Source organism: Xenopus laevis, chromosome 4S (genome assembly GCF_017654675.1).
Source record: "Xenopus laevis strain J_2021 chromosome 4S, Xenopus_laevis_v10.1, whole genome shotgun sequence".
Classification (NCBI taxonomy): domain Eukaryota; kingdom Metazoa; phylum Chordata; class Amphibia; order Anura; family Pipidae; genus Xenopus; species Xenopus laevis.
This window is the reverse complement of record NC_054378.1, coordinates 107424996-107452646: the sequence shown is the minus strand read 5'-3', so window position 1 is coordinate 107452646 and position 27651 is coordinate 107424996. Positions and strand designations below refer to the sequence as shown.

General features: G+C 37.4%; 1 protein-coding gene across 1 annotated transcript; it reads right to left on the bottom strand.

The window, feature by feature from the left end:
* Positions 1-10908: 10908 nt before the first annotated feature.
* pde6h.S (phosphodiesterase 6H S homeolog) lies at positions 10909-21098 on the bottom strand. Its single transcript, NM_001094262.1, has 4 exons — positions 21059-21098; positions 13902-14083; positions 13082-13122; positions 10909-11647 (listed from the first exon to the last, which is right to left on the bottom strand). Exons 2-4 carry the CDS (start codon positions 14045-14047, stop codon positions 11571-11573), a joined length of 264 nt encoding a protein of 87 aa, NP_001087731.1. The 5' UTR covers positions 14048-14083; positions 21059-21098; the 3' UTR covers positions 10909-11570.
* Between the last annotated feature and the right edge of the window lie 6553 nt (positions 21099-27651).

Genomic DNA, 27651 nt, shown 5'->3' with positions numbered 1-27651 from the left:
AGTCAGCTCTTCTGTGAACTCTGCCAGCAAGATCCCCTTTTATCTATATGGATTGCACAATCACTAAAGGCACGTTATATTTCTGGGAATTTGTGTAACCCTTGATCAACAAGGGTAAACACTGAAATAAGCTGTTACAGGAAATGTTGCAAGGTCACTAACCGAAAAAAGTAACAAACAGTGACATACCTACCAAATCTCAAATTAGGTGGTCCTGATATTTTCCCCATTTATACATACTTTTCTGACAGTCTGTAATGTTTTCAAAGGGGTGGTTTACCATGAAATCAACTTTAAAGGGATACTGTCATCAGAAAACATGTTTTTTTCAAATAGTTAATAGTGCTTCTCCAGCAGAATTTTGCACTGAAATCCATTTCTCAAAAGAGCAAACAGATTTTTTTATATTCAATTTTGAAATCTGACATGGGGCTAGACATTTTGTCAATTTCCCAGCTGCCCCAAGTCATGTGACTTGTGCCTGCACTTTAGGAGAGAAATGCTTTCTGGCAGGCTGCTGTTTTTCCTTCTCAATGTAACTGAATGTGTCTCAGTGGGACATGGGTTTTTACTATTGAGTGTTGTTCTTATATCTACCAGGCAGCTGTTATCTTGTGTTAAGGAGCTGCTATCTGATTACCTTCCCTTTGTTCTTTTGTTTGGCTGCTGGGGGGAAAAAGGGAGGGGGTGATATCACTCTAACTTGCAGTACAGCAGTAAAGAGTGATTAAAGTTTATCAGAGCACAAGTCACATGACTTGGGGCAGCTGGGAAATTGACAATATGTCTAGCCCCATGTCAAATTTCAAAATTGAATATAAAAAAATCTGTTTGCTCTTTTGAGAAATGGATTTCAGTGCAGAATTCTGATGGAGCAGCACTATTAACTGATTCATTTTGAAAAAAATGTTTTTCCCATGACAATATCCCTTTAAGTATGATATAGATTGGCCACTTCTAAGCAACTTTTCACTTGGTCTTCATTATTTTATTTTTTTATATCGTTTTTTAAATGACTTGCCTACTTCTTAGGAGGCTTTTCAGCTTTCAGACAGGGGTCACTGACCCATTGGATCCTAATAACCAGATCGCCAGAATTGCAAACTGGAGAGCTGCTGAATAAAAAGCGAAATAGCTCAAATACCATAAATAGTAAAAAAAATAAAAACCAATTGCAAATTGTCTCAGGATATTACTCTCTACATCATTTTAAAGTTTAACCCTTTAACTAATAGACATATTTAAAAAAGAAAATAGCTGTGTGAGTTCAGCAGAATTAAGATGGCAGTTTTCATTGTTGTTCAGCAGCACACAGTTCTAGCACCAATCCAAATTCTTGTTTTCCCCACTGCAAATTGCATGCCCACTGCTTGATAAAAAAATATCAGGACTGTGGACAAAGACAATAGATGCCCTATGTCAGCTCAGGGGTGCCCAGACTTTGTTACCCTGTGTTTTAATTGTGGTTCTATGAGTCTCTCGGAAGTAATTCAAACACACCAGCTAGTATAAGCAAAGGTTTATTACATACATAGAATGAAGAAGATATACATTACCGAATGAGTAAAAGAGCGAAGCAAACAATCTGCAACCAAGTCTGGGAGATCCCGGAACAGTCAGCAGATTGAATCCCTCAAACGGAGCACGGATGGTCCTGTGGCGGCACGCGTCAACCCCACAAGTGAGATCTCAACTGACCAAATGGTGACCCCCAGTTTATATATGCTTTCAAACAGTAAGCTCATTGAGAGGCTTAGTCAATAACTCATAATGATTTGGTTAATAACAGATCTTGTTTCCAACAAGCACATCCGAAACAGAGATCTTATCTTAGCTAGCTGGTAGCTGAATAGCATATTGTGCCCCTATTTATAATAAAGAAGAGTCTGATAAGGGCTTCAGAAATCATAAGCATATTAGATAATACATGATTTCTCTTGCACAACGCTTCATTATACAGGATTATGGGTTATAAGGCTGCCTTGTATACTATCATACAAAGCTTTGTTATACACAATTATACGTTATAAAGCTGTCTTTTTACTCTATATTGGGCTCAACATACGACATCGGGTTCAACAGCAGAACAGTTCTTTGTGTTATATTTTTATACAGTTCTTTATCAAAGTATTGCAATGAGCTATTGAGTTTAATCAGAGTATTACCATGAGCCATTATTGTAAAAACTCCTATTAATACACCCTGGGATAAAGTCCTGCAGCAGGTCGGGTAACTTACAAAGCTTTCTTTTTCAGCATGAAAACCAGCGTGAGTTAGGAAACTCTTGAGGGGTTTTCTTAAAGATTGATTGTGCCGTAAAAGCACAAGCAGTATTAATTGGGCCCCTGTATTGGACAAATATGTGTTTAGAATTTAACTTACTGTAGCTGGTGTTGTCTTTATACAAGACAGAGATTTTGTAACACACAGCTATTCATTGGCACACCAGAAACATTGTGATGCATGCTATTATTTTCTTTATACTTCTTCTCTGTTCCAAGTTCCTGTACATTTTCTGACCAGAGCATGAAGAGTCCCTGCTCCACATAAAGTTGTTCCCACGCACATTGTTTTTGACAGCACAAAACTGAATCCTGATTGATGGATCAATAAAGGACGGCCTAACCGATGAATTATTAACTTTGAGGGCTTTGCTAATGTTTTGCTTAAAAAATATCTAAACGGCCAATAGCAACCAAAAACAGTAAGAATTTTGTATTCATTTACATAAAATAAACTTTAATCCTCTACTGGTAAATTCTGTGTGTTCATTTTCGAGTTTCTAATATTGTTTATAGAATTAAGCTTAAATAGCCACAGGGCCGCCATTCAAGTTCCAACAGAGCAATGCAATATCAGCTGTTCAGAATACAATGATTTTAGAATTGCAGGTGCAGAATAGACAGATTTTAATAAACAGATGGCAATAAAATATTTTCACTATGTTGTGTTTTTTTATTTATTGTTGCTTTTTACTACACCACTCAGGTTTCCACCCCTTCATTTCTAGTCCTTCTTTTTCTCACTTCTTTTAGCCACCCAGTTTTGCCTTCTCCGTTTTCCTGCAAACTGATATACTTTTTCTTATTACAGTGCATTGGCGGAGTCTCCTAACTTTAAAATTGATTTTAACAAATCTGTTCTCTACCAATCCCTTTTTAGAATTGGCTTGGTTCTTTTAATTAATATCCAGAGCTGTTAGCCTTTCAAGTACCGCATTTGATTTTCTCTTTCTTTAAATTCTCCTTACTTTCAATGACACTGAAGGATCTGTGGTTTTATAGTACAGCTTAGCCTCTCCACAATGAGATAGATACGGTTAATTTGAGACCACAGTCCCCAGTGTTTGTCTTCTCCATTGTGTGGAGTCCCAGGGCATAGAAAAACCTCTTATAGAAGTTTTTGCGACCTCTCCACCTCTATTATTTTCCTTTTCCTACCTTTTTTCAGATGTCGGTCCTGGACATACATTTTTAACTTTCATTGAATTAATTCACCTTCTAATTAATTATATTTGCACTAGCACTTTAAATTAATGAATTCAATTTGATATTGTTAATTCAATATAATTGCTACCGTCTGTAATTACACTCGGTAATTCCACTTATTAGATGAATTTAGTTAATTAGATTACAAGCAGGGAACAGCTTTTTAAATTTAATTAGTTGAATAATTTTTTTCAAGATAATTAATTAATCTTAAAATCATGGACATTGATTGCACTATTGAAGCACTGGCACTTTGATTAATCAATGAATTTCTGTACACCAATTCACAAATACGAATTAACACCACATTAATTGTGTTCACAATCTTTTTTTATACTGTATTAAAGAGAGTGGGGGATTTACTACTTTTTCTCTTTCAAATAAATTAACTGATATTAGTAAATTATACCTCCCTCCCTCTTAAAGGTGAATTTCCTAGAGTAACAGGCCTGCCTCTCTTTTTTTGTTTTTTAACAGTGCATTGTTTGTCACTATTTGCATGTGCTTTTCTTTCTGATATATTCCCGAATATGCCATTTTGTTCCCCTGTAGTGCAAATTACCAACTAGGATGTCCCATATACTGTATATCACAATCACAAGGAAAATAACTAGATCTAGGTGCTTAATCTCCAGGTGTTAATAAGCTTTGAGAAAGCTTTGCTAGTTGAGAAACGGATGTTGAGTTGTACAACAATTACCACTAGGAAGCAGAGGTCTACATATTTTACTGATGGATAGGACCTCTACTACAAACAGGAGATACATTTATCTCCCTATGTTATCCATGATATGGCATTCCTTCCCCTTCTAGCTCAATATGATCTTGCATTGGGTTGATGCACTTTAAGACTGAAGGAAGTGTACTACTTAATTTATCTTTAGTGATGGGCGAATGTGACTCGTTTCGCCAAAAAGTCAGTAAATGCATTGAAGGCGAAGGGCGACAATTAATTTTTTTGTTGCGCACAATTTTTTTCACCTATGGGCATCTTTTTCACGCTGAAACCTGCCGAAAAATGTAGCTAATCACTATTTATCTTTTATTCAACACTGCAAACTTAACCTCATTCTTGCGAACGAGCAAGATGAGAATATTTCACTATTTGTAACTGTGTAAATATGTCCTCTTAAACATGGAACTTTTTAAGCATCGCAGACTTTTTGTCATAGGCATGGGGAGATATGTTGTTGTTTGAGACTGTGTAAAAATGCTCGTCACATTAAGAATACATGGAAACACCATAATTGAATGAGTGACATGTAGGTAGCAATATAACCCCTTTTTTGTATATGAGTTATAAGATGCTATTTTAAGACAGATGTTATAAATGTGCAAATAAGTCATCTTTAGCAAGGACCCGCCTTAAAGGAGAACTAAACCCTAAAAATTATTATGGCTAGAAATGCAATGTTTTATATACTGAACTTATTGCACCAGCCTAAAGTTTCAGCTTGTCAATAGCAGCAATGATCCAGGACTTCAAACCTGTCACAGGGGGTCACCATCTTGGAAAGTGTCTGTGACTCTCACATGCTCAGTGGGCTCTGAGCAGCTGTTGAGAAGCTAAGCGTAGGAGTTGTTGCAAATTATCAAGCAGAAAATGAGATTGGCCTGTCATATAAGCTGATGCTACAAGGCTGATTAATAAATTCTGACGCTAATTGCACTGGTTTCTGTAATTCCATGTAGTAATTATCTGTATTAATTACTAATCAGCCTTATACTGTGAAATTTCTATGTGTACTGTATATTGTGAGTGGGTCCCCGAGCTCAGTAAGTGACAGCAGTACAAAGCATGTGCAGTGAATCAGCAGAAAAGAAGATGGGGAGCTACTGGGGCATCTTTGGAGACACAGATCTTTACTGCTAAACGCTTGTCTGGGGCTGGTACAGAAGCCTAAAACATAATGTACAACATTTCTAACCTACTTCTTGAGTTTAACTTTCTTTGTCCTTTAAAACTGTTTTGTCATTATTTTTCTTTGGGTAAGGGTGTTTTAACTTTGTTGGTACAATCATTACTAAACATTGCTTTTTATATATATGATAAGTAATGGTTGGCTATGCCCCTAGTTGCTTTCCTATAGACATAAAGCACACTGGGTTTCAGTACCACAGGGCAAATAGAAATGGTCACATGAATACCAGAATTACATTTCCCATGTACAGTAAGCATTTAAATGATTTATTTCTTGCCCATAATGGCTTTATATCATATTGCATATTGTTCTTTAGGTAACCGTATGCTTTGCTCAAGTTTTAAGTATTCTAGTAAGTATGGCCATCTCTTGCATGAAGTAAATGGGGGTCGCCATGTCAGCTTCCAACATTCATGGCAGCAGTTTCTGTTTAATGACCGCTGGCTTCACCTGTAAACTGGCTGATTCGGCTTCTACAACAGCCATGAAGCACAAATTAATTTAGTAATTGTATTTATTAAAATAAAGAAAGGCTTACATTCTTACATTTCTAACATAAATATCTTGTGTAGCACACCCGTGAGTGGGCTTTGGCTATGTGAGTATACAGCTGCTTGTAATCCACTTGTACCTGGGCTATTCCCAGCAACTCCATGTACCTTATGTGTTCCTCAGGGCAGCAAAGGATCCAGTCACTGAGAGATTTTCTTACAGCAAAATAACTGGTTTAGTAACAGAGAACAGGGTAGAAGAAATATTCGCTTTAGGCACATCACAGTCAAATGCAGAAACACAATCCCTCACATAGAGATCCTCAGCCAGGGGTCCTGAGTCTTGGCACCCTACCTAGTCCTCAACTCACCCACTAAAGACCCTGCACCAGTGGTTCACATACCACGGGGCTCTAGCACCATTATTCCTCCTCGTTGGAGCGGAAGCTGCTCGCCAACTCCCCTGAGCCTTAAGGTGGCCATACACAGGCCAATAAAAGCTGCTGACAGACCGAGGGCCCTCTGACGGGCTTCCCCGATCGATATCTGGCCGAAATACGGCCAGATGTCAATCGTCGGATCACGCCCGCATCTGTTCGTTGATTTGGCCCCGCAATCCGACCGCCCGTTAGCCATCATTAGGATCCGATCGTTGGGCCCTAGGGCCCACGATTGGATCAGCCCGATATTGTCCACCTCAAGGTGGGCATATAGGGGAGAGATCCGCTCGTTTGGCGACATTGCCAAACGAGCGGATCTCTCCGTGTATGGCCACCTTAAGTTTCACTCCTAGAGTGACTGTAACAAATCTACCCAACACTAATTAGCCTAATCTAACTTAAACAACTGGATCCCTGGGCCTCTGGCGACATTGCCAAACGAGCGGATCTCTCTGTGTATGGCCACCTTAAGTTTCACTCCTAGAGTGACTATAACAAATCTACCCAACACTAATTAGCCTAATCTAACTTAAACAACTGGATCCCTGGGCCTGTATCAACCTCCCATGGAGGTGAGGTCCCAGGAAAGACCTTGAGAACATGGTGCTATATCCTTTTTTACTTTCTAACACTACCCCCTACTGGGCAACTCTTGAACTACAAGGGACCCAGGAAAAGGGACATAGCAGCCTGTGTGAATCAAAAGACCACTTTAGTTGTCCAAAAATTCAAAGGGGAAACTGTCTGAGAAATGTCTCACCTTCAGGGTATCTACACTTGTGTCTTGTAATCTCCTGTCTTCCATTCATTAAATTTAATGGTATTGTTAACTGCTTTGCATCATAATGCAAGAAAATGTTTGCTAATTTATACCGTAAATTGTCACAGTTACATACACATTTGTTAATAATTTGATTTGCTCACTGCAGCTAATCCAACTGACCACTAATTGCTTTGGGTTCTTGGGATTTAGTATCTGTCTTCCTTCCTCATGAGTGTCAGTTTGAAAATTAATCTGTGAAGGTGTAGACTCTGGAGTTAGAGCTCACAACAGAGGAAAAACACTCACCCATTTTCTACTCATTCCTATGGGATTTTTAGAAGCATATTTATCAGTGGGTTCACCGTTTGAGAAATAAGCTTCTAAAAATCCCATAGAAATAAACAGAGAGAGACCTTTTCTGTTGTGAGATCTAATTTCACAAATCTGCCCTTGAGCACTAAGGTTTCATATCCACTTATTTGGTTTCTGTATTTATATTAGAACTAGTACCCTTTATGTTTGTGACCGAGAGCTCTCTTTTCTCTATTCCATTGCACTCTTTTTTAAAGGTTACAAAATATACAAAACGGTGAAAAGTAAATAATAATCTCAATGATAATTATTTTAGGATCTGATTCTAAATCTGACTTGCAAATAGAGAAAGGCAATCTGCACTAACCAATAAAAAGCGCAAGAGCACTGTAAAAATAAAAAAGTGCAATACTTAGTGCAATAACATAGTAGTTATGGTATATTATGTAATATATTTAATACAACATGTAGTATACTAATAACATGTATCAAGCAATGGGAAATAACTGCTAATGAAAATGATAATATATATATATTATATATTTTTTATATGTTTATATAATAATATATATAAAATAGTTGCAGATGTTTGATGTTATGTTACTTTTCTTTGTATTAAAACTAACTTGCATCCATTTAAATGCAATTTCTAGACCCCTGCTGCTTGAATCTTAGATCTATGATAACATACAATTTTGTAAATTTAATGAGCCATAAATATGCATTTTGAAATATACGACCCCACCCCCACTGTGTTACTCCTCGTCCTGCAAAATTATAGTTTAGAGTTTAGGTATTTAATAGGAAAGAGAGAAAGAAACACTTTGTCAGCATTCTGATTAAAGAGAACTAAGGAGACTTTAATCAATTCAATTCAAGCAAAACAATAAATTGCACAAAAAATACATTTTCAGCTGCTTCTATGAGTCCAAGTTAGACTGCCAAAAAATAATGCTTTTGAATGCAAAGCTTCACATCACACCTGCTTAATATCAGTAATGCAAACATAGCCATGTGATCTATTTTCTGGAGAAATGCTTAAAGAAATTCTATACCTCCCCGATCCATAGCTCATAGGTAAAACCCTGTGTCATCTAAATAAAACATTTTATACATTTTTAGTAGTATGTGCCAGAGGGTAATCCTAAATAGAAAATTGCCATTTCAATTACTTAGCAGCGCCCCCTGGGATCGTACAGTTCCCTGTGCACAAAAACCAAACCAAGAGCTCATATACATGTTAGGTCACATAAGCCAATGAATGGACAATGTTTTGTCTTTTACTCCCATATTTCTTCCTGTTACAGTTAGAGCTGCAGTATTTCTGGTCAGGTGATCTCTAAGGGAGCACACAGACCATGACAAAATGGCGGCTCAAGGCAAAAGATATAAATTATATGATTACAGTTGACAGTTTTCATGTCATTTGTTGTTCCACATGACACAAAAAAACCCTTTGCATAAAATCCCAGGTCACTAGCATTCCAGATAATAGATCACATGCTTGCAAAAACAATTAATTAGCTTCTATAGGGTAATTAGCACAATGACATCTTTTGAACCATAAAGTTAATTTTACTACTTTAATTAATGGAACCTCAATACGTTGTCACTATTTTTGCCCCTGTATTGCAATGCCACAAGGTGGATTTTGAAATGAACATTCCCTGCCTATACATCAGAGTGATCATACATTATCAGTTGTTTATGCTTTCATCTGATGTAGAGCTGTTGAAATATATAACCTCCAGGTCAGACTCTTAACCCAGTTAAAAATAGATGGGACATGACAATGCAACAAAACTGGTCCATCTAATCTAATCATATTACCAAAGCATCTCTATATATGCAAAGCAAGGCAAAACATATACTGTAGCTATAACCTTATAAAGAATATAAATATCATCATTAGACCTGGTCAAATACAAATACTGCAGTGTTTCTGTGTAACTTGCCATGTGCTTAATATATGAGGATTTAAGTCTGATGCCTATGGAGTGAAGAGTCGCAAGATGCTGGGATGGGAATCAACTGAAAATGGCCCAGTGCCAAGTAGTGCAGTGCTGGCTTTTAGGAATTGAGAGAGGACTGCAATGCATTATTGTTGGGCAGGCCAAATGGTGGGTCAAGATTCCTATAATTGTTGAATACAACTTACACTTGCGCACCCTGGCGCTCCGAAGACATAAATCCCTGATGCACAGTGAAAGAGGTATCGGCCACCTCAAAACCAATATGGGAAAGGGAATAAAATCACCGGCACACAGGGATAAGACTAGCAGGGCAAGCCCTTGAAAGCATTCCGAAATAAATCTTGTAAGGCGTTGCTCTGCTAGTATTATCTCCATGTGCCGGTGATTTTGTTCCCTCTCCCATATAATTGTTGAATGCCATCATCATTTTATTGGGATCTTACTTTTAGTTGTGTCAGTAGAACAAAAAACTCAAATTTTGGACAATTATGACCCCTTTTCAGCTTTTAAAACGAAATAATGCAAGAGTTTTGATGATTAAAGGACAAAGAAAGGCTTCAACTGCACCCCACACAATATCCTTTTTGCCTTTTTGCCTGCCTGTGCAACTTTATTTTTTAAAATTCCACTGTTTAATTTTTTAAATTTATGCTGTTCTCCCTTTGTTGAGGCTGCCATTTTAGTTATTAATACGTCATCAATATGGCGCTGTGGAACTGAAAGTGCACCTGTGTAAAACTACCAGGACAGCAGAGCTAACAGAACAGGGCAGTATGGCAGACGGATGTAGAAGCAGCATTAAAACACACCGATTGGCTCACGGGAGAATTTACTACTAAGAACTTGCCAATCAGTGTGTATTCTGTAGAGACATGCGTCACCGTGGAAAACATCATAGGCTGCTGTCATTGATGCAGGGCTAGGAGGCAGGGCTTTCTGGGGTTTAGTGAAATTTCTTGAGAACTAAAAGGTGCACTCACAAATATTGCTTATGTGCATGCAATGCCTGTACTCAATTGTTCTGTGCATATCAGAAAGTCCTGATAAAATGGTAAAGTGATATACTATGGGAATTTTCCATAAAGGAGTAAGTGGTTTTTCCTCTAACATGGGGACTGCACTGACAAAGCACTTAATCAAGAGAGGAATGGGAAGAATGGAGGGCATCACTGTATGTATGGCTTTTAATAGAGGTTAAACTCATTCCTACCCTTTCCTTGTCCTTGCAAAGTAACTACATGATTTGGAAATAAAATAAAGTTATTATTCATGCCAGTTTTTGTAAATGTTTAAGAACGCATATCAAATTGTTCTTTTCATCCTTTACATTAAAAGTCTCTGTATTGACAGTTACCATGGTGAACAGAAGACAAAATAAACATGAATAATTAGAAACATATTCCTAAAAACAAACACCTGCTGTTCTCTGTTTTACATTTTTGTTTAAAATCAGGGAAGCTTTAATAAGCCAATAAAAAACAAAACAAAATTTGTAGATAAAGTAAGACTCAGAAAGCCCTTTTTAGTGCTTGTGGATTGTAATTTAATCACATAAAAACGATTTATTTTTTAATGTCTGTATAAGGTAATGTGTACTCACACCCCATTTCATTTCAGTCAACCTCTACTCTGTAGATCTTATTATAAATAATTTCCATTACTGTATATCCTCCAGTGGTTGATAATAACAATCCCAAATTTGCTTATCCCTTTGTCAAATTGTAGGTTCTCAAGGATTGTGTCTTTGCTTCTTTTAGTTTCATTACTATTCTTAATATAGTTTGTTAGAACCACTGTTGTGGCCTTTTGACGAATATTAAAACAAACATTCTAAATAATTACAATATTAATTAATAATAATGTATTATAATGATAATTGGTTCCTTTGTGATTTCTATTTATGGATCCCCACATCACATTTTATACTGTTAAATAGACATAACTGACATTCTTCATAAACCCTGTGAGAATTAAACAGCATTTAACAAACAGCCCAATGATTCAGAGTTGGAGTTCAGTAGTAGCTTGTTGAAGATCCCTGGATTACACTGAGGTTGGTTAAATAGAAATTGTACATAATGTAATCACTTATTTCCAGGTTGTGTGTTATTTAACAGGATAATGAGAAAGTCTGATGATAACCCAGTGAAGCTGTGTAGATGGGTAAGGCTGCTGCAGAAGTTAAATGATTCCAAATTGAGCAAGCTCATGGAGCTCCAAGTGGCCGAACGCCTCCCAAGGGCAGATCACTGTGATATCTGCAAATAATACAAAAAAAGTGCATGTTGCATGTCAGTAATACTGCAGTACAGATATCTATTAAAAGTCATAACCATAGGAACACGTAGGCAGGTTAAGTTAAAGCAACATCCCTAAAAACAGATTAGAACAAATAGCATTTCTAAGTACCATAGTCTTTGCAGTTTTTAGGTGTGTGTAAGCTTATAGTAAAATGAGCAGCACTGTTGGTCTTCACTAGTAGCTATACCTCAATATGTGCTCTGGATAAGAACCTGATTCTCACGGAGTAACTCCTCGCAGAGGTGTGGAGGCAGGGTGTAGTACAACTGTAACAATAATCAATAATTGGGCACCAGTGGTTCTTAAACATTTAATCATAGAACCATTGAAGCTCAGAATAATCCACATAGGAAATATAAGCCCGGAACATTGAACAACAGTGGACAGGCATATACTCACAAGTACCACTGGTCAGTTTAAGTTCCCGCAGGAATGACAGCATAAACAGATTCTATGAAGGTACACCCAGCTTTCAGTATTTTCCCTAACGGAGCAAACTCTAACGCTTAGTCCCTACTTCAGGGCAATTGGTACCTGGGATCATAATTCCACTCACACTTCTGCTCACACTAATGGAGCTTCAGCTGCTCGGCTAACAGCCTAACTATCTATCACAGCTAGAATGATCTATGAAAGTGAGCTAGCCTATCACTTACTAGACCTGACCTGTCTAGGTTCCACCTCACCCTTTCTGCCTGCTCAGGTAAAGGGAGTAACCAAATGGACCCTAAGCATATGTTTGCTCAGATAATATAGTTTCACACAATGCCACCCAGTGGCTAAACCCAGGATAATTAGGGGTCAGGTTTTGACCCAGGAGATGGAGTATAGCTCCTGTATAATTAGGGGCCCTTAAATGGCCAAATTTTAGGGGAGTGCAATATAAATGGGCAATACATTTATCAGTCCCCTACATGTGCATTAGGTAAATATAATTTTTGCTTATGTACTTCATTTTGGGGATGGAAAATAACACCTGGCAATGCTACTATACATTGTGCATGGGACTTTAGGTAGCCAGACATGTAGGGATCTGTCTACCTTTAGCACCTACTGCTTAAATACATATATCTAATGACAATTGTATTTATAGTCTGCATTCTTTACATTTGAAAGAATAAAATCAGTGCTTAAATGGCCTAACTAGGTGATTTCAGTGCTGAGATATGTGTAGGGACTAAAAGCTCTATTAAGCAGGATCCTCTCTTTAGCCTCTGTATTGATTAGTATTTATATGTAATTTGTATGTATTATGAATATACCCTTCAATTGTAAAATGCTGCAAAATATAATGGTGTTTTATATGCACAAATAATAATAATGATATTATGTCTTTATAGTTATTTACTACTTTAAGATAAATTAAAATTAATGTTGAAGTTGCTTCTTACCAGTTCCTAGTCCTTCCATCCCTGGGATGTCGTCGCCAAACCTACAAAGTCAGTAATTTATTTGATTTAATAAAATTATTGTCTAAGCAACATATAGCATAATAAAACAAAGGTATTAAAAACAGTCTTAGGTAAAAATGTTCAGTAACTCCATAGGGCTTGTTTACTATGACCCTGGTGCAAGTGAAAAAGTGTGCCCCACCTACAGCAGTATTTATAATGTGACCCTAATTGCAGAGTCCAGGACTGATGGGCACAGAATTTCCATAACCTTGATGTCTACCATAGGGCAGGCAGTAAGTACAGGTCTCAGTTGCAGATGTGCTACATGGAACTCCCTTGCACGTCTGAATGACACGTAAGTTAGAGAGGAGCGCCTATGTGACTCCCTCTGCCCACCCTTGTAAATACAGTCCTTCCAATTGCAGGCAGTGCTGTATTCATTAGGGGCCACAGATCTAACATGGAGTCAAGGACCTTCACAAAAGTGCAGAATAGGATGCAAAGTGCAAGAAACATGGTGGATTGTGTATTTTCTCTCTGCTTTGTTTTTTGTTACTTAGCCATTTCACAGGCATTTCAGAATGTAATTAGAACTCAAGAACAGCACCTATGGCCCACCGCAACAGTTATCAAGATTGCTTCATTGGATGTCTAAGAATGTCCACTAGCAACTAATCTGACCAAAAAGTCAGCAGGCTGTATTTCCTTCTTATGGCTTTATAGGTCACAGCTGTTGACTTTTCATGACATTTGCAGTAATATGAGTTAATGCACAAAAATACAACTGTTCTCAAATAATAATGTCTCATAAATTTACCCTTTTACTCCTTTTTTAGGGGGCTTGCTCTTGAACTGACGGGTTGCCCTTTGCTTGAACTTGGGGGGTCCCTTGCGTGGAGTGGTGGGACCTCCAGTATTGTTGATAGGAGCCAGAGCACTGGATGCTGGTGAGCTGGGGTTCATCACCAAGATAAAGTGTTGTAATTCAGTATTAAAATTCTGTGGATCAAGAATAAATACAGGTCATTGTATTGCATTTCTGCACAACGATCCCTATTACGCTGACATTTACTGTATCTGACATATACTTATAATACACAAAAGCCATGAATATCTTGTCAATTATATCCTTATAAACGGTGACTAGTGATGTCATCAGTTATAAATGGTGAGTAGTGATGTCATTTTTGTCACATGACTCACTAAAACTTGTGTATTATAATAAATAAAGTACCTCCTGTTGCAAAATATGAGGATATCAGAAGTAACCTCGGAGTTCCATGACCTGTATAAAAACACTCGGCCTTGTGCTTTTATATAGTCATGGAACTACTCTGTGACTTATAATATCCTTATATTTTACAATAGGGGGTACTTTATTCACTATATAAATACTATTTTATAATTTGGATCTTCGTACCTTTAAGTGTATTAGAAAATCATATAAACTTTAAATAACCAAATGGGTGAATATTTTGAGTATATGGGAGATGGCCTTGCTGTAATTCAGAGCTTACTGGATAATGGGTTTCCAGATCCCGTACCTGTACTATAAATTATAAATGACATGTAACTAAAGTGAAAATAGAAAATCACCCGTTATATAAGGGGAGGTAATAAAAAAGCAAACATTTGTAAAGCAAGTTGCAGATAAAACGATCCTGGTTCAAATGGGAGGACATTCTTTTGGTCCGTGGACCATTTTTTTCTTTAGATACGTTTAAGATTAGCCAGTATAAGTTACCCTTTCTACATTAAGAGCAAATGTGATTCCAAGAGGAGGTTAAAGATGCCCTAGCAGGTGACAATGCTAATACATGTAATTACTCTATCACATATTAGAAACAACTGAAAAGAAATGAATGATATTACTTATGGTGGGATTACTGTATGCAACATGAGGAGGCCGATTCACAAAGGGTCGAATATCGAGGGTTAATTAACCCTCGATATTCGACTGGGAATTAAAATCCTTCGACTTCGAATATCGAAGTATTTTAGCGCAAATAGTGCGATCGAACGATCATTCCTTCGATTGAACGATAAAATCCTTCGAATCGAACGATTCGAAGGATTTTAATCCAACGATCGAAGGAATATCCTTCGATCAAAAAACTTAGGAAAGCCTATGGGGACCTTCCCCATAGGCTAACATTGAGTTCGGTAGCTTTTAGATGGCGAACTACGGGGTCGAAGTTTTTTATTAAAGAGACAGTACTTCGACTATCGAATGGTCGAATAGTCGAACGATTTTTAGTTCAAATCCTTCGATTCGTAGTCGAAGGTCGAAGTAGCCCATTCGATGGTCGAAGTAGCCCAAAAAACACTTTGGAATTCAAAGTTTTTTTACTTCGAATCCTTCACTCGAAGTTAGTGAATCGGCCCGAGGTGTTTAGATCACTAAAATCAAAACATATTGAATTATCCAATCTGATAGTAATGGCAATTTCTGAAATCAGTGTAGCCATCATGATTATTGCTAGATATGATGCAGGCTGCAAAAGGCATAGGTTTTAAAAAAATATTCTGGGTTTTTACATAATCCTTTTTTAAAGATGTTATTGTGTAAGTGTTTTATACAGACAAAAAAGATGCAAGATTTGGGATCAATACTCCCCTGAACCAGCTTGGGAGAGGGCAGCATTACATCAAAGCAGACTTTGTTTTTTCCTGTCTCTCCATGACAACAGAAAAGAGCAGAAGTCATTATTTATTCTTTTAGGTTGATCAATTGTGATCCCACAACCGCTTTATTGGCCAATTGGCACAGCAGCGGGATCAACAAAGACAACGATAATTATATTTTTGAAAAAAAATACATTTCTGGAATGAATATTTTGCATTTCAAGATTTCACATTTCCAAAATAAACATTCTAGTTTATTTTAACCATATTCCCCCATTCTTTGACTGAAGACTGAATCTATTGAAATGGTTGGAGAACATTCAGAAAGTGCATTTAGTTAATTGCCACTCTCACTAATTAAATTCTTTGCCTCATCAGATCTGCTTAGGCAACTGCCTCTTTTAATCATGGGTCAAAAGAGCATCTGACTGATAATTATAATTTCTTAATCCAACCTTAAACTGTTACAGTCAATTCTGGTCACCCTCAGGAAGAGCAGGATAATACATCCACTTAAACTAAATCAGGATCAAGCCTTGAAAAATGCCCAGTGCTTACATGGAACAATCTTATGCCAGGACTACTGTGTGAACTGCGCATCTCTCTGCTTAAAAAATACTCTACATAAAGAGCATGAATATAAGGAAAAATAAATATCTGTGCTCATATTGGTATTAATATTTGCAAGCACGGGTGTGTCATTATTTAGTTATAAACAAATCCTTGTGAACATATATGCAGCATACTTATGCACTTAAATAATAATGGATCAGTGTTGGGTTACTTATCTAAGCAGGGTCTTTTTGTTTTTCAAACTGTATAGGTCACAATATATTAAGTGGTGCACATTATTAATGCTGTTAAAAAAATTATTTGTAACCTAAGGCCTATGACACACAAGGCAAAGGAAACATTCCTGGTGTTGGCAGTTTGAGAACACTCACGTTTGCCATAAAGATGACATATACTGTATATGTTTCTTATGCTTTTAAAGGAGAAGGAATAGCATTTTACACTTGGGGGTGCCAAAAGTTAGGCCCCCCCAAGTGACTTCTTTTACTTACCTGACACCCAGGGCCAGGGGTTCTTCTAGCGACCATCATGGAAAGATCCTCTCCCTGCTTCTTCTGGTCTTCTCGCGGTTGCGCATTCGCAGTAGGGCGAAAAGCTGAACTTTAACGAAAAAGCCGGCTATTTCGATCTACTGCGCATGAGTCTGCACTGGGAAATTTGAAAACCGATGAAGCAGGAAGAGGATCACTACATGGTGCTTGCTAGAAAAACCCTGGGCTGGTGCGTTTTTCTGCTGATCTGGACACCAGCCCGGGGTGTCAGATATAGGCACCCCAATTGTAAAATGCTATCCCTTCTCCTTTAAATGGGACGTGCTTTTAGCTGGGGAAAGGTACTATGTCCACAATGCTAATCAAATCAACTAGTGTCCCATGGGCCTGAACAGCTCAACATCTACGGCCTTATTTATCAAAGTCGGAATTTTTCTGATTATATTAATGATAAAAGTCCGACCAAACTAGAATCCACGATTTGACATTATTTATTATTAAAAAGTCATGATTTAATCAGATCAAACGAAAATCTGAATCATATCATCATTCATGAGTTTAAGTACAAAATACAAAAAAATTTTGAGGAAAAAAATTACAAATGTTAATAAATAACCCCAAATCCCCTAACTGTGTGCCATATAAAAACAGGACGTTTTGCAATATTACATGGATTTTATCATTTTCTATGTTAACAAAATGCATTTTTGCAGTCACAGAATATGTGGTCAGCAGGAAAAATATTTTTCACTTTATAAAAATCAGAAATTAATTTTGGGCCGTCATGATAAATAATATTTTTTTTTTAGTTCATGGAATTAATGTTGTAGCTCTAAAATGTTTTTTTGTGTTCACAAGTTAATTTTACCCAAATAAAATTATTTAGCGTTTGACAGAATCTGACACCACTTGACTTATTGCCTTTTATGACATATATATTAGGCCCATTATTCGTGGCATCTCCAGAATCTGCTATTTTTAATGGACCTAGAAACATGCTGACAATTATAGCTATTAAACATATATTGTTTGGAAATTCTGACATCCATCAAAAGATATAGCTTATGGATAGGAAATGAGGATAGCAGTGTAGACTGTGGGTCACAAAATAAGTTACTCTTCCTCCCATTCCAAATATTAAACCACTTTCAATTTAATCATATTGCCACTTACAGTTTTTTACAGTGAGAGCTGTATCCTCTGGATAAACTGGCATTTAGACATATTACCCTATATAATAAAGTTCAAGTGTCTCTGCGTCCAGTCCCTGTGTCCGTGGGATTGCGCTACTGCGCATGTGCCCCACGGACCGTCTATGGCTACATATGTTCTAGCGCCCGTTAATTTAACGGGCTTAATGTCTAGTATATATATAATTTGCAATAAAGATATTGTTTTATTACACTGGATAGTGGGTCTGAGCAGGAAAAACTGTGGTTCACTCAATTCGATAAGGAGATCTCTTATTCATGATTCCCACCAATAGTCATCAGTGCTAGAGTATGAATTCGATGACCATTTTTATTGCAATCAATTATGTGTTTGTTTGTTTTGGTTATTCTCATCAAAAACTGGCCATACAATACTTGATTTGCTTTTTAGACCTTAAGCTGTCCATAGATGTTGAGATTTTTAAAAGATCAGATCCTGATCGTGAGACCACGATCTTCTCAGAACGATCGTACGAATTGACCGTCAACTAAAAAGACCAATTTGCTAGGAAAACAAAGGGGAGCTGCCTGCTTGGCCCTGCAAACATAGATAGATTGCACTGGGACTGACAAAGATTTTTTGACCTGGCCGATCAATTTCCTGACAGATGTCGTCCGAAAAATCGTAAGATGTACGATCGTTCGAATCCCACTAACCGCACGATAATTTCGAAGGATTGGTTGGGCTTCCCTAAAATCGGTCGTTTGGCAAGAAGAATTGTCACGTCAATGGGGAGCTTAAGGGTGGTGTGAAAGCAATATGCACAGTGTTTCCCTGTCCAGGGACAATGTTCCATTGGCTCCAGAACCACTGCAAATAGCAGTTAATCAATTGTTATTTTTCCATTGCAGTTAAATGTACTAAATATGACACAGCATGACATATACTAAACGGCAAAAGTAATTAAGGACCAAGTGCTTGGAAACCAGAATAAAAAAGCACCACCTGCTTTAGCACACAGATATAAGTGACATAAAAGCAGAAGTCTAGTGAATAGTTGCACTGTCAATAGCTTAAACGTCAGCTTCCCCTTTTCTGATACTGAGAGCAAAGCCGTTTCCTGTTTGCACCAGCCTTAACCCTTATAGTCTCCTTATTACAGATGACAAATTACATACGTACCTTTTTTTTTTTGCAATTCTGATTACTATAATGCAGCAGACACTCAGAATGAAACATGTTCTCCTATTCATAGATATCTAATAAGTAAGTTAAATAATATTTTATCCATGGTTATTTTAATCTGCTTACAAGCCTAAACACCCTAAAGCCCATTAGCTGTGGTTTATATGATTCTAAAAGAACATAACACACTCCACAAGAGGTGGGACTACAAGACTTACAAATGTTGAGCTCAACACACACAGCCAATAAGATTCTTTATACTTCATCTAAAAGTATGCCATAGAAACACATAGAAAACATACATCATTAAAAAATAGGCCACTGAAATGACCTAGTGGGTGATTCCCAACTGAAAAATTTGATAGCTATAATCAATATATACTATAATATTTGTAACTTTGTACAGAGAAAATGGTTAATCCAAGATCCCAAAATATAATAGTATATGCCCCTGACTTTACTCTCTGCAAAGACATTTAAGAAAGCAGGCTTTAACTTAAAACTAAATTTGGTTCCATTGTGCATAGACTGGATAACATTAGCGATTTGGTACAAAAGCAAAATAGCAATTAGGACACATTTTTAGGTATATAGACATGGAGCTGGGATCCACCAAGCACTGCCACTATACTATCACAGCATTAAAACCAGTTTTAATAAAGTATTTTAAATCCCTTCTATCAGGGACCTCTTCCTGTCTGAAATTGTTCCACTGATTGCAACAAGCTTTACCAGTTCCAACAATAAAATGGTTGTGTAAGTTCCGCAATTACAATTCACATGTAAGAATTTCAGTGGAGCTTAAGAAATGCACTTTGTATTTCACACCTAATTTTGTATTGTTTTTGTAGATAAAATGTTTAACAAAACTTTGCAAAACTCCAGGATATATTGGGATCATATTTTTCCAGTGCAACCTAAAGAACAATGGCAGTAAAGTAAGGCTGAATATCCCCACATAAAGACAAATCAACTTAATGCTGGCAAATAACAACATGATAGCATCATTTCAATTTCATCATCATTTTATGCACTACAATTTAGAGCAAACCTGACACCTTTCAGCTTGAACAGCTCCATGTAGTTTCATAAACTGCACCCTGTCCTGCTAATGTAGGGGCAATAGCACTTGAAGGGGCGCATTTACTAAGCTCGGGTGAAGGATTGAAATAAAAAAACTTCGAATTTCGAAGGTTTTTTTTTGGCTACTTCGACCTTCGACTACAACTTCAAATCGAACGATTCGAACTAAAAATTGTTCGACTATTCGACCATTCGATAGTCGAAGTACTGTCTCTTTAAAAAAAACTTCGACCACCTACTTCGCCACCTAAAACCTACCGAGCATCAATGTTAGCCTATGGGGAAGGTCCCCATACGCTTTCCTAGCTTTTTTTGATCAAAGGAAAATCGTTCGATCGATGGATTGAAATCCTTCGAATCGTTCGAACGATTATTCCTTCGATTGTATGAATAACGCTAAATCCTTTCGATATTCGAAGTCGAAGGATTTAACTTCGAGGGTCGAATATCGAGGGTTAATTAACCCTCGATATTCGACCATTAGTAAATGTGCCCCGAAAAGTCCTGTTGCCAACACTATCCTAATTCCCTATTTAGGAACAATCTCAATAAAGTTATCAACATCCAACATCTCACTTCCGCTTTATTTAACAAGAATTAAATAAAACTAGCCTTGAAACCAGCTGAGGGAAGAAATGAAGGGCTTCCTGGGGTTAGATCCCAATGTACTACCAGATACATTCTACTCTGCCAACCTGACACTTCAGAGAAAATATCCAGATCATTCCATCCCAATTTTCCACACATTTGTATAGCCCTCTAGTGTATGTTAGCATTTGACAAATAACAGACAACCAGCCCATCATGCTAAATTATGAATCCTAAACCTGAAACAGTTGTTTGTATATCCAGAAGTCATACTCACAAATCCAAGTGCTGGGATATGACATGTAACCTCCTGCTAGTTGCACACAGATATCCATCATGAACCAGATGATCCTATTGAAATACCCTGGAATGCGTAATCTGATTTACCGGAGATTACAGAAATAGCCAATAAGGAGGCCTGGAGAATTCTTGGCTTTGACAGATGGAAGCTAAGAAACACTTTTGTTTTGCTGCACATGTCCTGCAGTAACTACAAAACAACAACTTAACGTGATTACAATCGCTGTATCAATCTTATAGAATCAAGAATCACAATTTAACTTCTATTTCACGTATAATGTAGCCGTAGTATTTGTGAATTTGTTTATCATAATACATATAATTTATTATAACAACTGAGTGCATGCTTACTGTTAAACCAATTTATTTCACAAGACTCCCATTATATCTTTAATTTTAAGAGAATCCGGAAAACCCAATATTCAGAAAGTCTCCCATAGACTCCATTTTATCCAAATAATCCAAATTTTTAAAAATGACTATTGGAAGATTGAAAGTAAAGCATTACATTTTTCTGTTAAAGTTTTAAAGAGGAAAACATTTTTAGAGGGATTTATTATACTCCAAAGCTGTTGAAAATTAAAATCTGAAAATAATCAAAGCATGTTTTTTACCTTTAGGATTCCATAATAGTATAATTCAAGTTTTCGAGGCAACGACTCGAAAAAGTCGAGATTTCGGAATGTCAATTCAAAAATGTAACATGATTCCAATTGACACTTGATTTTGTTGCTCAGTTTTTTTGGAGAAACATTTTGTAAATGAAGGTCATTCAGGTTTGGGAGTTTGGTCGAATTAAAGTTAGAAAAATTCGAGTTTTAGTAAATAACCCCCTAAATGTAGGTCTTGCCTAAGCAGCTAAGTACAGGGCTCCAGAGAACCTTGCATGCCCATGTTGATTTTCTGGGATGTACAAGAGACATCCACGTCCCACCCATGTGCCACCTGAAACTGTGCTCCATTTCATAAGGTGTGTCTGTCAGTAGTAGACACTAGTTATGTGCGGGCCGGCCCTATACCCGCGGGACCCAGGGTTGGGAGCGGGTCCGGGTTCAGCTCTTCTTCCTGCTCTCCCCGCCCGCCACCTTGCACTGCCAGCTTCCGAGTTCCTTTTTTTATAGATGCACGCCTGCTTACCCCTCCTCTTTTGTGCCGTCATCGGCGGGGCAGGCGCGGGTCTATAAAAGGAACCCGGAAGTCGGGTGTGGGTGGGCTGAGGGAGGGCGGGTTAGGGTTGGGTGCGGGTCAACTAGTAGACACAACCACCAGGAAAAATTGCAAGTGTATTATAAGCAGAAGACCTGGCTTGTTGCCAATTGGATTTTGAGAAATATCAAAGCAGATTTGCTACAATGTATTTTTATACAATAGTCATAGTACAACTAGGAGCAACCTTTGGTTCTCAAGTAATTGCAGAACTATACCAAGCTTTGCTGGTGAAGAGTGAGATGTATAGGAGTAGCAAAGCTTGTCTATCATCTTTCTTAAGACAATACAACTGCTACAGTACATTCCTGGCTGTACTTAAGGCAGTGCGGCTAAAATCACTTCTTTTAATTAGTTAATGTTATGTAGTATAGTCTTTGATGATTTATTTAAATTCTGGAAGATTAAAGGGAGATGCTTTTTGTTGCTGTTGGATGGTACAACTTGAAAAATAATAAAGAAATAAACCCAATATAACAGTAAGCAGTGGTGTAACCAGTGGCGTAACTAGATGTTGCTGGGCCCCACAGCAAATTAATTTTAGGGCCCCCAACATATCCAGTATTTGTCCTGTTTTACCAATATATGTTCAAATTGCTCATCAATGAGAGCCTCATGGGGCCCCCTGTACCTCCTGGGCCCCCCTGCAGCCGCAGGGTCTGCTTCCTCTGTAGTTACACCCCTGGGTGTAACTAAATGTCCCACAGCAGATTAATTTAAGGGCCCCCAACATATCCAGAGGTTGACATGTTTTTCTAATATATATTGAAATTGTCCAATAATTAGGGTTTCATGGGGCCCCTATACCTCCTAGGCGAAAATAGTTTTCTAGTTTCCCTGAAAAGGAAAAAGAAATACAGTTGTACATAAAGGTCACAGACTCCTCTTCTATTTTTTATATTGTAATATTATTGGTAGGTTAGTGTATTTAATATTATAAAAAGAGTTTTTTTTAAAAAATATATATTGTTTTTATATTTTGCATCACGAGGACCTAGGTGAGATTTCAATACACTCTAACAAGTATATTGACAATAAAGTTTTCTTGATAATTAAGACTTCTTTGTATTATATTATTATTATTCTTCTTTCTTTTATATTATTATTATTGGGTTTATATGTCCAAGCCCTTAGACCTCCCTCTTAGTGCTAAAAGTCATGACTAGAGAGGACAGTGCAGAAAATGCACAGCTAACATAGCACAACACCCCCCCCCCATCTATAAAATACTAATATATTCTGCAGCATTGTACAGAAGGGTGTATACATTAAATATATAAATTATATACAAATACTGGTCACTACAAGAAGTAAAAAGGGCCCTGCTAGTACAGCTTACAGTCTAAAAAGCGATAGTACCATTACTGTATAAAAATATAGGAACATGTCAAAAAGCAAGTGAAAAACACCTGTTCATTCTCATTTCTCACATCATTTCTTAAATAATCCAGACCAGATGGAGAGTAATTGGTAAATAAAAGCAGTCCCCTGCATTAAAAGGCATCTGCTGCAAGCAAATTTGCTACACTACGTAACTACTCTATTTTGAGATAACAGGAAATCAACGATAGTTGCCAAGTCAGTTAAATTGCATTAGTGGCAGATGGTTTGATTTTGGTCATCTAAGTTGCTGTAACAAGGTCTCCTCTGCTGAGGAACTCATTCTGTACACACATTAGAGAGACTACTGAAGGCTGTGTATATCCTTTATAATTATGTGAAAGGATTTGTCACTTTTTAACTTTTGTAGTGTTCTTTTAGTTAAAGGGAGTGTTGCAGTTAAAAAATATTTGAAATATGTGAAACATGACAATATGTTTTAAATTGTTGAATGTTGCCCCTGATATTGCTCATTACATAACAAAGAAACCAAGTACAAGTATGGGATTCTTATTCCGGAAAACCGTTATCCAGAAATTACGGAAAGGCCATCGCCCATAAATTCTATTATAATCAAATAATCCAAATGTTTAAAAATAATTTCCTTTTGATCTGTAATAATAAAACAGTAGATTGTACTGAGATATAATTAATCCTTATTGGAGCAAAAAGCAGCCTATTGGGTTTATGTTTTAATGTTTAGATCATTTTTTAGTAGACTTAAGGTATGAAGATATAAATTACAAAAAGATCCATTATCCGTAAAATCCCAGGTCCTGAACATTCTGGATAACAGGTCCCATACCTGTGTACCATATTAAGTTTGTATAGGTTTGGCACTTCGTATCTGTATCCCTTTCATGAAGAACGCCTATAGTTTATATAGTTTACAACAATGCAATTCTAAAGCAAATAAATTAATTGTTCTTCCTCCTACACCCCTGCTAAAATCCACCCAGACTCTTGGTCACTGAAGGATCTTAAAACCACAGTTCATTAATTGTCAACAATGGCACTTTGATTTAGGTCCAGTACAGCTCAGTGAGGATTTCACAGCTCATATTTGTATTCTAAGGAATTGGTTTGTCGTATTTTAGCTAAAAATTCACTGCCGCTTGTCCTGGTGTTGAGTTCTGCTCTGTATGAAAAGCATAGTTATTGCACCATTTTCCGACCAACAGCAAAAGAAGCTTACACCATTTAAATAAACTTTTAGTATGACGTAGACAGTGATATCCTGGTAAACAACATGCGACTTTATCTCATCTGACTTTACATTCTAGCCTAAGGGCATCAGATTTTGTAGTATCCTACAAAATCGTATGCCGTTGTGCGTCGTTGTTTGGTGCTGCATGGAGGATCAGATAAAATCTGGCCCACAAAATCTGATGAAAAGCACTCGTGGCATGTTATCCTTAGCTAAATTTTTCTGTCGGAACGGCAAGTTGTGTCTTCATCCGACAGTCTTATTGTGTGTAGTTTCTATGTGCAATTTTTCATTCAGTCCCATTATATTTTGTCACATGCCACTAGATCCGATTTGTCACCTGCGTTTTGCCGTTCCAATGGAAAACATTCGTGGAGTTCAGCCCTTAAGACTGCAGTGGTCATAGGAAAGGGGATTTAAGGCTTTTACACAGGGGCGTTTTTTGCTGCTCTCCCCTGTGTTCTGCTTTCTTCCGTTCAGCAGCATGTTGCAGTCCACCTGCGTTCGGTACTTACAGGCGTCTGTGTGAGTACAGCCCTCTTGACAATAATTGAGTGCGTTTACTCCTGCGCTCCCCTGCGGCTGAACAGAAGAAAGCGGAACGCAGGGGAGTGCAGCAAAAAACACCCGTGTGTAAAAGCCCTAAGGATTTCACCCAGCAAGACCTAATTAAATTTTTTTCAGCTGAATGAAAGTTATTATCAGTGAAACTGATACAGGCTGCATAGCTTTGGAACTACTCAGGTGTCATTACGGTATTTTAACGACCTAGCCGGTAAAACACCAGTCAAGGCCGGGGCAGGTATTAGAAATTTTATCGGCAATGTAGCTGCAAAGTAGTAGTTGTAGTTGTAGTAGCAAAGCCCTTGGCCCGCCCCCAATTTGCTGTCCATCGCGCTTGTTGCGCCGAACCCTTTTTTCGTCCACCCCTTTTACATAATGAACCGGCCCTTTTGCTCCCACCGATCGGTATTTTTTTTTAGAAAAGGTGGCAACCCTAGGGGGCAGATTTATCAAGGGTCGAATTTCGAAGTAGAAAAAAGTAGAATATCAGAGTCGAAGTTTTTTTACATCGAATTTGGCCATTTGCGGTCGAAGTAAAATAATTAGATGGAACGCTGAAATCCTTCGAATCGAACGATTCGAAGGATTTCATCCTTCACTTGATTTTTCTTTGACTTCAAAAAACATAGAAAAATTGCTCTAGAAGGTCCCCATAGGCTAACATAGCACTTCGGCAGGTTTAATTTGGCGAAGTATTGAAGTCGAAGTTTTTTTAAAGAGACAGTACTTTGATTATCGAATGGTCGAATATTCGAACAATTTTACTTCGAGACGAATTTGAAGTCGTAGTATCCTATTCAATGGTTGAAGTACCCAAAGAATTACTTAGAATTTCAAATTTTTTTTACTTTGAAAATTCCCTCGAATTCACTTCGAACCTTGATAAATCTGCCCCTAGGTGTCATGGATGTATGCAATAAACATGCATCCAATAAATACACACGCTTAATCATATCTCAATAAACATTTTTATGGTAAAGAATATTTACACCTCAGCCCACAGAAGATCTTTTTTATATACAAATGATCCATGTTATTTTGTAGGCGTGGTTCCTAATGAAATCACACAGTAGCCTTTATTTATGGCAGTCTACAATTAAACCCTTAAAAGGAAATCAAAGCCAATGTGTGGCGCAATGACAAGGGGTTTTGCATGAAGTGCAACTCTCTGTGCCAATTTGAGCAGGAAGTTTGTGGTAGACTACGGATATATCTTGCTTGCTTCAATGCACATTACTAAAGCAGGTTGGCTGGGGAAGCCTTGTCACAGGGCTCGTCTAAGGCTCCCTAAAATCAGACCAGATGGTGTTTTGTTCTACTAAAACATGAATTATTTTAATTATAATTTTATCACTTATATATAACAGTTATTCAGTTATCAACAGAGAATGTTTAAAGCACCTTAAATTGAGGTGTTTTAAGGAAAAAAGTGTCAAAGTTAAAAATATCAATTGTCATGCTCCAGCTAAATTAAGCTGGACTTGTGCATGAATTTGATATAAACTTAAAGCGGTATCTGCTTGCAGCAATGGTGTTAATGAACAATGCAATCCACCATGTTCGTGTAACCGCCTATTTTATAATATCTCTGTGATCATTCCTCTAACAAAAGCTAAAACAAAACTGATTTTGTTCCACTCTTCCTCAAAGCAACCAACACTAAAGAATATGTAGATCTTAAACTGCACCAAGTTATCAAGGGGCATAGATGCTAAATTGCAAAAGACTGTAGAACTATAGTGAATTATAAACAAATGCAACACTACTAAGCTCCAAGAATCATTCATGAATGCAGTATAATGCAGTGTAATCCAGTTAGGGGACATGGTCCCAATCTGGACTAGGGGTAGGATACAGAAGATGTATGTCCTGGTACCCCCTCCCCCCAACTTTGCACCCTAAGCATGTGCCTCTTCTGCCTACCCCTAGTTCCGGCCCTGGTGCAATGTGCAAATTGTCTTATTTTTTGCCCATAATGCAGTGTTTTTACCCAGAGTTCCAGCATAGCTGAGAGCACCTGCTAAGCTCCAGTATGAGGCATCAAAAATGGCAGTTGCGACTATTGACAAAAACCTGCTGATGAGTATTGGAACATTTTAAAAGTTGTAAATTTACAAGTTGTAAACCGTGCATGGATGCTGATACCTTTAGGAACATCAAATTAGATTTTTAGAAGGCGCACACCAATTTTAATTCAATAGTGAGGTGCTTGT